Genomic DNA, 14,598 nt, shown 5'->3' with positions numbered 1-14,598 from the left:
TGAACCAGATGCACAGTTGACTGTAAAATGGGAATATGCAGCAAAAACACGGTACCCCTCCAAGAAGGCATGGAATGACAGGAACCTTATGCATTTTACAGCCTCTGCATGGTGTATATAAGTTCACTGGGGAAATGTATGATCGACGTTAGGAGGATATCGATCAAATATTTCACTTGCCTGCACCGATGGCAATTGTTTTCATTTCAAGGACTTTTGAACAAATTGGGAAAGAAGTCAGTAACCAGTTTCCTCTTGAAAGTGAATATATATGCACCATGAAACTCCATCTGAGACCAAAAATGCACAAAGCTGAAATGGGCAAGTAACCAACCTTGGCGAAATATCGCATCCTTGCTGCATAAAGGCACCCAGGGAAAACCAGAGACTATTAAATATCCCAAATTCATTAGTTGATTCGTTACTTTGCGTTTCTCTTCCATCTTCAAACTCCTCAGTGTGCCACTCGTATGGACTAAATCTGCTGACCAGGAATAAAACTACACTGACCCCAATGTAGGCAAAAACAATGCACATCCAGATCTCATATGCTAAGGGATCAAGAAACGAAAACACTCCTGGCTTAGACTTCTGTGGCTTCTTGATCATTATAGATATCCCGAGGCTCATAAAGGGCTTTGAGAAGTCAATCACCTCTTCTCTCACCAATGTTATAGTTAATGGAGCGATTGCAATGTCGGCTTTCTGTAAAGGAAACAAAGCATGGTAATAATAACTGATGTGATCGTTAACAAGGAATGGCTTCATTCCTATTGCATATCACAAATGAAGAATAGAATCATAGAATATCAGGGTTGGAAGGGACCTCAGGAGGTCATCTAGTCCAACCCCCTGCTCAAAGCAGGACCAATTCCCAACTAAATCATCCCAGCCAGGGTCTTGTCAAGCCCGACCTTAAAAATACTTAAGGAAGGAGATTCCACCACCTCCCTAGGTAACGCATTCCAGTGTTTCACCACTCTCCTAGTGAAAAAGTTTTTCCTAATATTCAACCTAAACCTCCCCCACTGCAACTTGAGACCATTACTCCTTGTTCTGTCATCAGCTACCACTGAGAACAGTCTAGATCCATCCTCTTTGGAATCCCCTTTCAGGTAGTTGAAAGCAGCTATCAAATCCCCCCTCATTCTTCTCTTCCGCAGACTAAACAATCCCAGTTCCCTCAGCCTCTCCTCAATAGGACATCAGGGACATAGATAATAGTCATTTCATGATAGTGCTGTATTGAGGGTAAACTAATTAGTAATTCATAGCTGAAAAATCTTCTTACTGACATATATACAACCATCTGATTGGACTATTCCAAGCCTTCTCCTTACATATGTATGTTATATTGCATTTACAGTTTTTAGACATACTCTTTCGAAGTTTATGGCACTTAAATATGTTAGCAAAGCATATTGTCTTGTGTCTGTAGGAAAAAAAGATAAAAATACAGACTCTTTCTCCTCATTTAACTTTCATATTTAAATCAACTTCATGTCTTAATTTTTAAATTTTTCATATCAAAACAAGCTACTATCTCCATAGCAAATATGAGTCAGACCAGTTTCCTGTATGACAGGGAGAACACCTCCCACACACACACTCATCACGATCATCAGTTATAGTATTATTAAGAAGGTTTTCTTACCCCATAAACAAGTTCTCCAACCATCCCATTCCAGATTTTTGTGTCTGCATCCCGGGCTCCATACTTGCCATCCCCAACAATTGTGAGCTTGTACTTGAATCCACAATGTTTAGCAATCTCGGCAGCTAAGTCCACACAGTAGCCCTCATATCGCTCATTTCCTTCAAGCAGTTCATGATTTTTCTTCATCATGACATATGGGGATTCCTGCACAGAAAGACTGAATTTTAGCTCGCCAATGAAGAGACAACTGTGATAACTGTGCACTTATTATACAAATATATTTGATTTTAGACAGGGAGGAAAAAAGAAAATCCAAACCATCTTACTCACAAATGTTCTGGGTCATTAGATTTGTAACTCTGATTATTCGTTCAGCATGTCTTATATAACATTTTAAATTATATGTTTCATGGTCAGATTCAAATGCCAACACTTACAGGTATAACCATCCCAGAGATGTTTAAATAACCAGCAGGACAGTGGGGTGGGAGGAGGTATTGTTTCATGATTTCTGTGTGTATATAAAGTCTGCTGCAGTTTCCACGGTAAACATCTGATGAAGTGAGCTGTAGCTCACGAAAGCTCATGCTCAAATAAATTGGTTAGTCTCTAAGGTGCCACAAGTCCTCCTTTTCTTTTTCCTATTACACTGACAGTGATTACGTATACACTGTGGAGAGAAGAGGCTCCAATATATTGTTTATTTTACTCTTCTTTGTTTGGGGTTTTGAGTGTGGATGGTGGGGTTTTGTTTGTTAAAACTGTAAAATCTGAAAGGGTTCTTCCCTATTCTGCAGCCACCTCTCTCACCCGGCCCCCTCAATATTGCAATATCTCTAGGTAATACTTGTATTCAGTTACTGCACAAAAATACTTAGGGGGTCCAGACAATAAACTAGAGCTGTGCAGCAAAATTCTTACCACCAGCAAATCTGGTGACATATAATAGGTTCACAATAAAAATGGATTTTTCCCCTTCTTGCCCCAATTTATTTTCCCCAAAAAATCTTCCAGCCAGAACAGTTAGTTGCTCACCAAAGACATATCTATGATTAAGCAGCTGTGGAAATTAGATGACATCGCTACTATACAAACAGGTTTCAGAGTAACAGCCGTGTTAGTCTGTATTCGCAAAAAGAAAAGGAGTACTTGTGGCACCTTAGAGACTAACCAATTTATCTGAGCATAAGCTTTCGTGAGCTACAGCTCACTTCATCGGATGCATACTGTGGAAAGTGTAGAAGATGTTTTTATACACACAAACCATGAAAAAATGGGTGATGAAAACCTTTTGTAGTGATAATCACCCATTTTTTCATGGTTTGTGTGTATAAAAACATCTTCTACACTTTCCACAGTATACATCCGATGAAGTGAGCTGTAGCTCACGAAAGCTTATGCGCAAATAAATTGGTTAGTCTCTAAGGTGCCACAAGACTCCTTTTCTTTTTACTATACAAACAGCATATGATGTTCTTTTAAGATGACATAGAAGATTAAGTTTCTTGTTCATTCCTCCATTTTGGCACAGACGTTCAAAATGGCTAGAGATAAAGCTCTGAAGCTCCTAAATGCTCTTTTTTCTGATTTGGTGAACTCCATTTGCTAATGTGTATGGAGAGTGGATTTTAAAAATAAATAATACAATTTTGCCACTCAGAAGAGAGTTCTTCAGAATCAGGCTATTGGTTCCTTGTGGCTGGCACAGATTGTTTTTGAATAATTTACCAACCAAATAACTGTTTGATTTTTACAAAGCAAGTCCATGTATTGATCATTCTTCCTTTAACAGCAATTGGATGGTATCAGTCCTCTCATTCATACTCCATAAAAAAATAGCATTTCAGAGTCTTCTGTCTTACAGGTATGAATTGGCATAACAGTTAACTAAAATAATGGGGTGCACCAATTCGTTATAATACTAAAACATAGATTGCCGTCTCAGAAGAAACATGTTAAATTTTTTACCAAAATAGTGGTGACAACAATAGTCTTATTTTCTAGTCCTGTGGATTCATTCCCAAGAGGCCCGTCAATGGGATTCACAACCATTTTGTCCACTTCACTCCAATATCCAATCTGAAAAAGTTTGTAAGATATATGGACGCTGGTGAATATGAATGTTCATATGTAAACATCTTATTACATTCAAGCACACCATACCCACTCCAAATATGCCACAGAAAGTTATAGTAGCTGCAGCTTTACCTATATAAACATGCAAGTATTAGACAGGAATAGACAGGAACTTGGCACAGGTAAACAAATTTTAATATTAATTTTCCTACTACGCAGGTTAAAATGTTCAGCCACATATCACCTGATGTTGGTATAAAAATCATGCTGCAGCATTGTAAAGGTTATACAAATCAGGAAGAAATGTTCACTGCTACTGCATTTGGCTTTCCTCTGAGTGGCTGGGGATGTAGGGGAGAAAAAAAATCACATTTAGAGAACCCATTAATGAGAGTTATTCTCTGAAAAGTTGTATTCTGCATCATCAGTTCAGAAAGTCATCATTAATGTTTCTTTGGATTAGTTGCTCCCACTTATCTGCTCTAACCAGCAAAGAAAAGAAAAACAAATTACACAATTTATTTAAAATAAAATAAGCTATAGTTTCACATGGTACTTACCAGAAATAAAAGCTCATATTTATTAGAAACAAACAGGGCACATTTTTTCTTTGCTCTGCAAGACCATTAAAATATAATCATACGAATAATCTTAATTGCAACATGGCCTTTAGTTGACTATACCTTACCTTTCAGTCACCTACCTTTCCATATCACTTAGCAGGGTACAACTTTTAAGGGCATTTAGAATTAAAATTACCTTCCGGGGACCAGTATTTTTGAGCTCCATGATGTTTATTGTATAATTTATTCTTTTTCCATTCTGGTCAAACTTTATATTTCCTGTTAGACCTTCCACCTGAACCTATGTGAAATAAGAATGGAAATAGTGGTAGAGTTAAATTCGTTTATCCATAAAATACATTTTGTATTTCAAATGATTGGATATTGATGCAAAAAAAAAAAAATAAAGACTGTATTTAGGTTTATCCTAAAAATTGTATATACCTTAATTACTAAGATGTTTTCCTGGGGCATTAGATATATTGATGCTGGTCTTCTAAATCTCTACCAACAAAGTCCAGTTTAGGAGGCAGAAAGATTCTTTCAGAACATTCACAGAGTATTTCATACAGACATTAAATTCCAGAACTGGTTCTAGAGAGACTACCTGCTTTAATGCCCTTTCTATTTCCACACCATGACCCCAGGGCACTGCTGGATTTGCAAGACAGTCTCCAGCATTTCCTCTTCTGGAGATCTCAATCCTCTGTTTACGCAAATTACGGAAAGCTTCGGTCATCACTTGAACAGCATCATAGGTCAGAGCAGATGTATACTGAAAAGGATTAAATATTATGCATTAAAAAGTGGTAAGGAGTTAAAGCTTCAACACATTTTCCAAGGCTATCATTATTAATCCATTAAAGATAAAAATACATTAAAAATAAAAAGGATGATAAAATATTCTTTGGGATTCCGTATCAGAGGGGTAGCCATGTTAGTTTGGATCTGTAAAAGTGGCAAAGAGTCCTGTGGCACCTTATAGACTAACAGACGTATTGGAGCATAAGCTTTCAGGGGTGAATACCCACTTCGTCGGATGCATGTAGTGGAAATTTCCAGAGGCAGGTATAAATATGCAAGCAAGAATCAGGCTAGGTTAGTTCAATCAGGGAGGATGAAAGTGAGGGATTGTTGTCCAGGATGGGTTGTAGAACACTGATGATGCGTTGGAGAGGTTTTAGCTGAGGACTGTATGTGATGGCCAGTGGAGTTCTGTTGGTTTCTTTCTTGGGCTTGTCTTGCAGCAGGAGGCTTCTAGGTACACGTCTGGCTCTGTTGATCTGTTTCCTTATTTCCTCATGCAGGTATCGTAGTTTTGAGAACGCTTGGTGAAGATCTGGTAGGTGTTGGTCTCTGTCTGAGGGGTTGGAGCAAATGCGGTTGTACCTCAGTGCTTGGCTGTAGACCATGGATCGTGTGATGTGTCAGGGATGGAACCTGGAGGCATGAAGGTAGGCATAGCAGTCGGGGGTTTTCAGTATAGAGTGGTGTTAACATGACCATCACTTATTTGCACTGTGGTGTCTAGGAAGTGTACCTCCCATATCGATTGGTCCAGGCTGAGGTTGATGGTTGGGTGGAAGCTATTGAAATCGTGGTGGAATTCTTCCAGGGTTTCCTTCCCAGGGGTCTGGATGATGAAGATGTCATCAATGTAACGTAGGTAGAGAAGGGGCATGAGTGGACGAGAGCTGAGGAAGCATTGTTCCAGGTCAGCCATAAAAATGTTGGCATATTGTGGGGCTGTGCGGGTGCCCATAGCAGTGCCACTGGTCTGGAGGTATATATTGTCACCAAATTTGAAATAATTGTGTGTGAGGATAAAGTCACAGAGCTCAGCAACCAGTTGTGCTGCGGCAACATCAGAGATACTGTTCCTGACAGTTTGTATTCCATCTGTGTGGGGGATGTTTGTGTAGAGAGCCTCTACATCCATGGTGGCTAGAATGGTGTTTTCTGGAAGATCACTAATGCATTGTAGTTTTCTCAGGAAACCAGTGGTGTCACGGAGATAGCTGGTGGCGTAGGGTCTGAGTAGAGAGTCCACATATCCGGACAGTCCTTCAGTGAGTGCCAATGCCCGAGATGATGGGGTATCCTCACGCAAAATTATTTCAAATTTGGTGACAATATATACTAGGTTTTAGAGTAACAGCTGTGTTAGTCTGTATTCGCAAAAAGAAAAGGAGTACTTGTGGCACCTTAGAGACTAACCAATTTATTTGAGCATAAGCTTTCGTGAGCTAAAAAGCTTATGCTCAAATAAATTGGTTAGTCTCTAAGGTGCCAGAAGTACTCCTTTTCTTTTTGCGAATATATACTAGCTATCCCCATCTTCCTTTCAAGACATGAGTTGGCTGATAAACTATGGGCACATTGCAAAGGTGGGTTTTGAAGGAGGAGAGGGTAGTGGCCTTATAGGTCACTTTAGGGAGAGGCAGCATAAGCGTGTCACATGTTTTTAGCCCGAGATAAAACAAAGAGTTTCGCACAGATATCTTTTGAGACATTTGGGGAGAAGTCTGCAATCACATACAGGTATTTTATTAATCTAATTAACATTCACAATAGGTTAGCTAAACTGAACAGGAAAATTCCCATCTGTATCCATTGCATGGACATGTATCCATTGCATGTATCCATTGCATCCCATCCGACAGACGTGCATAACCTCAAGTCCATCTGTGTGAATTTATCTCTTGGGATGGTGGATTTAATGAGTGCAAAAGCGTTGTTTACACAGGTTAGATGCCATTTTTGAAAATGTGGCCCATAATATAAAGCTACAGCTTTGTGAATGCAGTGAATTCTATAAAAGTTATTAGAAGTTGAAAATATATACACAAACAGTAAGCAATAATGTATAGACTGTTTGCTTCAATGGTTCATATTTTAATGAGAATTTTTCATTAGGTAGCACAACTCATGCAGAAGGCTGTAGTAATAGTAAACAAGGCAGGCTCTGGCACTGAAGTCATTTTCATATGAAACCATTAGATCATGTGGGGGGGAAAGGAGAGGGAGTTTCTTTTCTTTTTTTCAAACTATGTAAATTTATTGGTTAATTAATGTGAATTTTCTCAAAAGATTTAACTCAGTGGCAATTAGAGTAATCCATAAAGCCATCTGAATAATAGGAGATGGAAACAAAAGATTCACTGAGGCTCATGTTCATGGTCTACTTTATTGGTTGAACTTTTGATATGAAAACTCATGGGGCTTTGATTTGCTCTGGACAAGGAATACGCTTTCTTGCATGGCATTGAATTAAACAAGAAAAATATTATAGGTGAAACCAAAATCTTGGAAAACAAGTGCTGCATACAACACAATATAAATAAAGGTTTCCTAAAGATTTCCTAGGTTATGGTGTACGAATATAAATAAATATTCAAGTCATTGGAGTAGATTCAACCCTAGGTTCTGCCCAAAAGGGTAGACCTGATGCAGGGAGGCTCTTACTCTTCTGGAAGATGGAGATAACTTGCAGTTCTTTAATGCCATTCCAAAACCTAACTAATGAGGGAGTATGGTCAAGGCAGCCTGGGAATGGACTGGTTCAGTCTCATTTATCTGGGCTCCTGTGGGATCCCACATACTATTTAAAGCTTCTTCCTCTTGGTGGAACCTCCAAATGAGCACACTGGTGCAAACATAACTTGCCCTCTTCAGGAGATGAATAATTCCTGGACTTCAGTGGCTCAGAGATTTGTAGTATGAATACATAATATGTTACTCTATTCATTTATGTCTTCCTTCCACAAGCAATAATTCAAGCTGAAAGCTGATTTAATAAACTAAACTGAACATTTTAAAAAGGTAAATTCAGGGATAGCTTCTTCATCCCAGAGGTTAAGAGATGGTAAGTGGAATCTCTCTCCAAGCAGCCAGTGGGAGTCCTGCATTTTTACATGTGCATTTAAGGTTGAATTTTCAACCTGAAATGAGCATCCTCATAAAAGCTCAAAAAAAAAAAAGTGAAATACAAAAAGAACAACTTTATTTTTTTTTTACACTCTCATGGTTTCAATCCAGTGAGATTGAAGTGTCTGACACATTATGTGGAGTCCCTGAGCATGGCAATACTCTTTCTGTGTAGTTTTTCACAGTAGAAGGAAATGTGATGTGCAAAGTTTTTAATGTAAAGAACTTCGGTTAACAGACATTGCAATCAATACCTGCAAAGGGGGAATAAAAGTTTATTAGCATTTTGTACCATCCTATAATTATTTATTCCATTTATTTTACTTTCTTTTAGCTGTATGTTTATTCTTCTATGCCTCAGACGTCTAACAAGTACTCAGGGAAAATTATGTCATTATTGGGGAGAAATGTAGTGACATGAATGAGCTAAGTGTAAAGTCCCTTTGTATAAAACACTGCACATATACATCATCTTTAAAGTGAAGGGGCTCAAAGTGATATACAAACATCTTACCTCCCTGTTTCATATGGAAAATTGATAGATGGTGATCTAGTGACATTCCTATGTTAATGGTGGAGTCAAGAACAGCACCTAAGTCTCTTGGCTCCCAGACTATTTCTAATGTTATATACTTATTTGAAACGTAGACTACAATAAGTGAAATACAAGTGTTTATGTGATGGTTACCATAATTATATACAGGATAAGGAATATATATAAATACATAAATTGTGTAAGTAGTATATTGATTTTCCTATATATTGGAGGCTTCATCCTCCTCTCATTTAGGAGAGCAACCAATGAGAGTTTTATTTGGAACCAGTTTCACCGAGAGAAGGGTCAAGGTGTGACTATATAACACTGGGGCAGCTCTACACTACGGGGTTAAGTCAACCTAAGTTATGCAACTCCAGCTATGTGAATAATGTACCTGGAGTCAACGTACCTTAGGTTGATTTACTGTGGTGTCTACACTGCACTGGGTCGATGTAAGAAATTCTCCCATCGACTTAACTTACGCTTCTCATTCCGGTGGAGTACCGGAGTCGACAGGAGAACCATCTGTGGTCAATTTAGTGAGTCTTCCCTAGACCCACTAAATTGACCCCGATGAATTGATCACCACAGCATTGATCCCCAGTAACTGTAGACATACCCTTATACACCAGTGTAACTCCACTGACATCACTGCCATTACTTCTGATTTACAGATTTCAGAGTAGCAGCTTTGTTTGTCTGTATCCGCAAAAAGAACAGAAGTACCTGTGACACCTTAGAGACTGAAATTTATTAGAGCATAAGCTTTCGTGGGCTACAGCCCACTTCATCAGATGCATAGAATGGAACATATTGTAAGAAGATATTATATACATACAGATAAGCTGGAAGTTGCCACACAAACTGTGAGAGGCTAATTAGTGAAGATGAGCTATTATCAGCAGGAGAAAAAAACTTTTGCAGTGATAATCAAGATGGCCCATTTAGACAGCCGACAAGAAGGTGCGAGGCTACTTAACCTAGGGAAATAGATTCAATATGTGTAATGACCCAGCCACTCCCAGTCTCTATTCAAACCCAAGTTAACGGTATCTAGTTTGCATATTAATTCAAGCTCAGCAGTTTCGTTGGAGTCTTTTTTTGAAGCTTTTCTGTTGCCAAATTGCCACCCTGAAATCTTTCACTGAGTGGCCAGAGACGTTGAAGTGTTCTCCTACTGGTTTTTGAATGTTATGATTCCTGATGTCAGGTTTGTGTCCATTTATTCTTTTGCGTAGAGACTGTCCGGTTTGGCCAGTGTACATGGCAGAGCGGCATTGCTGGCACATGATGGCTTATATCACATTGGTAGATTTGCAGGTGAACGAGCCCCTGATGGCGTGGCTAATGTGATTAGGTCCTATGATGGTGTCACTTGAATAAATATGTGGACAGAGTTGGATTTGGGCTTTGTTGCAAGGATAGGTTCCTGGGTTAGTGTTTTTGTTGTGTGGTTGCTGGAGAGTATTTGCTTCAGGTTGGGGGGGCTGTCTGTAAGCAAGGATTGGTCTGTCTCCCAAGATCTGTGAGAGTGAGGGATCATTTTTCAGGATAGGTTGTAAATCTTTGATGATGCACTGGAGAGGTTTTAGTTGGGGGCTGAAGGTGCTGGCTAGTGGCGTTCTGTTATTTTCTTTGTTGGGCCTGTCCTGTAGTAGGTGACTTATGGGTACTCTTCTGGCTCTGTCAATCTGTTTTTTCACTTCAGCAGGTGGATATTGTAGTTTTAAGAATGCTTGATAGAGATCTTGTAGGTGTTCGTCTCTGTCTGAGGGATTGGAGAAACTGCGGTTGTATCTTAGAGCTTGGCTGTGGACAATGGATCGTGTGGTGTGTCCTGGATGGAAGCTGGAGGCATGTAGGTAAGCATAGCGGTCAGTAGGTTTCTGGTATAGGGTGGTGTTTATGTGACCGTTGCTTATTAGCACAGTAGTGTCCAGGAAATGGACCGCTTGTTTGGATTGGTCTAGGCTGAGGTTGATGGTGGGATGGAAATTGTTGAAATCATGGTGGAATTCCTCAAGGGCTTCTTTTCCATGGGTCCAAATGATGCAGATGTCATCAATGTAGCGCAAGTAGAGTAGGGGCATTAGGGGACGAGAGCTAAGGAAGCGTTGTTCTAAGTCAGCCATAAAAATGGTAGCATACTGTGGGGTCATGTGGGTACCCATAGCTGTGCCGCTGACTTGAAGATATATATTGTCCCCAAATGTGAAATAGTTGTGGGTGAGGACAAAGTCACAAAGGTCAGCCACCAGGTTTGCCGTGACATTATCGGGGATACAGTTCCTGATAGCTAGCGGTCCATCTCTGTGTGGAATGTTGGTGTAGTGGTCTTCTACAGCCACAGTGGCCAGAATGGTGTTTTCTGGAAGATCACCGATGGATTGTAGTTTCCTCAGGAAGTCAGTGGTGTCTCGAAGATAGCTGACAGTGCTCAAAGCGTAGTGCCTGAGGAGAGAGTCCACATAGCCAGACATTTCCTGGACACAACTATAATTAAGTCTCTCTAACCTACATCTCTTTTGACATGGCCCCAAGAAAGAGTTTTGTAGGGTTCTGCCAAAATGTTTTCAATCTGCCTATGTGATGGAATTATTTCCTTTGGGTAATAATGAAATAGAGCGTTTTAGTTCAAGTTCGATGTTAAATAGACACTAAAATGTACAATCTTATTATTATATAAACAGTCCATATTAAATAGAACTGGACAAAAATGGCAACTTTTTACTGAATTTTACATAATTTTCATGGCAAAATCAAAAATAGTTGTGAAAACAGCAAAATGTTATAAGCATTATCTCAACGAGATCTAACATGCAGGAAACTCTATTGATTAGATGTAAACATTGCATTTTTGTGTGTTAGTCTGTTCTCTGCTGCTCTGAAATGATTCTTTCAAGCTCATGTGGATTCTGGTTTAATTGTTCCTTGCAAGTTCTCCTGAGATATCTTGCACATTGTCATGACAGGGCTTGGTAATGTAAATAATTATTTTTAATATAAACTATAGAGCTGGTCAGCTACTATACTACTAGTGTCACAAATGCACAATGTTCATATTCCAAATGGCAGTTTGATTTGATCATGATCATGCCCCTTTTCATTTGTTCTGTGTCAGTATTAGCATGAATGAGTTTTTGTTCCCATGGGTGTTTGGCAACAGTACTTTGTATGGAATATGGTTCTCCATCCAAAGTGTAAAAGGGCTTTATGCAAGGGAACTATGGGAATATTTGGGGGAAGTCATGGTGCAAAACACCTATGCATTCTGGCTACTGATGGGCAAAACTCAAATGCTAGGGAAATTTGGTGTAGTTCACAAAAGTCCCCAAAAGGTTGACTGCTTATCCATTCCTCTTTGATCTGTAAATTGGGATGGAGCTCTTGTGAGAAAACACATTCAATATTTACAGGAGTTCTTGCTGGTTTGTAAATACCAGGGGAGCAATTTTACTGGCAGATCATCAACATTTCCATTCCCAGTCCCAAACAGAAGCAGAAAACAGAAATGAATAAAAATCAAAACAATATTAACTGAAAATTTTGAAATATTAAAGAAGTTTCAATTCTGGGGATGGTCAGAGATCCAGGTCAATACTTATTTTATCTGAACTGATTCATCCGGCCTTAATTAATGCTAGTTTCTACGGGGAGAAATTGAGATCCAGATGGATTTTCATTAAAAGTGTTTTTTATAATGGAATTACAGCTGACCTTAAACTACAGAGGCACCAAAAGCAGCTATAATAAGGTTATTACTATTTATTTATACAACGACATGGGCACACAGAATACTGCAGGACAAATAACAGGTACCCTGCTTTGAAATGCTCACATGTTCTTAAGGGCAAAAGCTGGTTCAGAAGAGCAAGTAATGTGCAGAAAATAGGGCTATTGATTAATCGCACTTAACTCATGCGATCAACTCAAAAAAATGAACTGAGATTAAAAAATTAATCGTGATTAATCGCAGTTTTAATCGCACTGTTAAACAATAATTCTAACTGAGATTTATTAAATATTTTGGATGTATTTCTACATTTTCATATATATTGTATTCTGTGTTGTAACTGAAATCAAAGTGTATATTACAAATATTTGCACTGTAAAATGATAAAAGAAATAGTATTTTTCAATTCACCTTATACAAGTACTGTAGTGCAATCTCTTTGTCATGAAAGTGCAACTTACAAATGTAGAATTATTTTGTTACGTAACTGCACTCAAAAACAAAACAATGTAAAACTTCAGAGTCTACAAGTCCACTCAGTCCTACTTCTTGTTCAGCCAGTCGCTAAGACAAGCAGGTTTGTTTGCATTCAGAGGAGGTACTGATGTCCGCTTCTTATTTACAATGTCACCAGAAAGTGAGAACAGGCATTTGCATGGCACTTTTACAGCTGGCATTGCAAGGTATTTATGTGACAGATATGCTAAACATTCATATGCCCCTTCATGCTTCGGCCACCGTTCCAGAGGACATGCTTGCATGCTGATGATGCGCATTAAAAAAATAATGTGTTAATTAAATTTGTGACAACTCCTTGGGGGAGAATTGTATGTCCCCTGCTCTGTTTTACCCGCATTGTGCCATATATTTCATGTTATAGCAGTCTCAGATGATGACCCAGCACATGTCGTTCATTTCAACAACACTTGCACTGCAGATTTCACAAAACACAAAGAAGGAACCAACGTGAGATTTCTAAAGATAGCTATAGTACGCAACCCAAGGATTAAGAATCTGAAGTGCCTTCAAAAATCTGAGAGGGATGAGGTGTGGAGCATGCTTTCAGAAGTCTTAAAAGACCAACACTCCGATCCAGAAACTACAGAACCTGAACCACCAAAAAAGAAAATCAACCTTCTGTGGTGGCATCTGACTCAGTTAATGAAAATGAACATGCGTCGGTCCACATTGCTTTGGATTGTTATCGACCAGAACCCGTCATCAGCATGGACGCACGTCCCCTGGAATGGTGGCTGAAGCATGAATGGACATATGAATCTTTAGCACATCTGACACGTAAATATCTTGTGACTCTGGCTACAACAGTGCCGTGAGAATGCCTGTTCTCACTTTCAGGTGACACTGTAAACAAGAAGCAGGCAGCATTATCTCTTGCAAATGTAAAGAAACTTGTTTGTCTGAGTGATTGGCTGAACAAGAAGTAGGACTGAGTGGACTTGCAGGCTCTAACATTTTACATTGTTTATTTTTCAATGCAGTTTTTTGTACATAATTCTACATTTGTAAGTTCAACTTTCATGATAAAGAGATTGCACTACAGTATTTGTATTAGGTGAATTGAAAAATACTATTTCTTTTGGTTTTTTACAGTGCAAATACTTGTAATAAAAATAAATATAAAGTGAACACTGTACACTTTGTATTGTGTTGTAATTAATATCAATTTATTTGAAAATGTAGAAAACATCCAAAATATTTAAATAAATTGTATTCTATTATTGTTTAATAGTGCAATTAATCATGCTATTAATCACAATTTATGTTTTTTAATCATGCAATTAATTGTGATTAATTTTTTTTAATCGCTTGACAGCCCTAGCATAAACAAAGAGATATTTCTTCATAATATTTGGAATGTGTCACAGAACAAAGTAGGATGCGGGAGGGGGTCAGCAGTCAGCAGAGAAAGGGAAAACAAAAATGGACATATTTTAAAAAAACAAGGAGTTGAGATGATCCTAGAATGCATTAAAGTTAAATGGGATGTGGATCCACCAAAACTTCAGATTTCTTCCCACCCAACAGACTATGCTTTTCACTCCTGGCCTGCATGCACAAGATGGAATTTGTTTTACACCCGTCA

General features: G+C 38.6%; 1 protein-coding gene across 8 annotated transcripts in view; it reads right to left on the bottom strand.

The window, feature by feature from the left end:
- GRIA2 (glutamate ionotropic receptor AMPA type subunit 2) overlaps positions 1–14,598 on the bottom strand; it is a 115,728-nt gene that overhangs the window by 30,099 nt on the left and 71,031 nt on the right. For all 8 annotated transcript variants that reach the window (XM_073341454.1, XM_073341445.1, XM_073341446.1 and 5 more), the window contains exons 7-11: positions 4,904–5,071; positions 4,493–4,597; positions 3,626–3,736; positions 1,655–1,861; positions 335–705 (exon numbers count right to left, since the gene is read on the bottom strand). In XM_073341454.1, the coding sequence (XP_073197555.1) occupies positions 335–705; positions 1,655–1,861; positions 3,626–3,736; positions 4,493–4,597; positions 4,904–5,071 (962 nt within the window). The remainder of the gene's footprint in view (positions 1–334; positions 706–1,654; positions 1,862–3,625; positions 3,737–4,492; positions 4,598–4,903; positions 5,072–14,598) is intronic.

This window comes from Lepidochelys kempii, chromosome 4 (genome assembly GCF_965140265.1).
Source record: "Lepidochelys kempii isolate rLepKem1 chromosome 4, rLepKem1.hap2, whole genome shotgun sequence".
NCBI lineage: Eukaryota > Metazoa > Chordata > Testudines > Cheloniidae > Lepidochelys > Lepidochelys kempii.
Note: the sequence above shows the minus strand (reverse complement) of the source record. Positions and strands in the feature narration are given on the sequence as shown.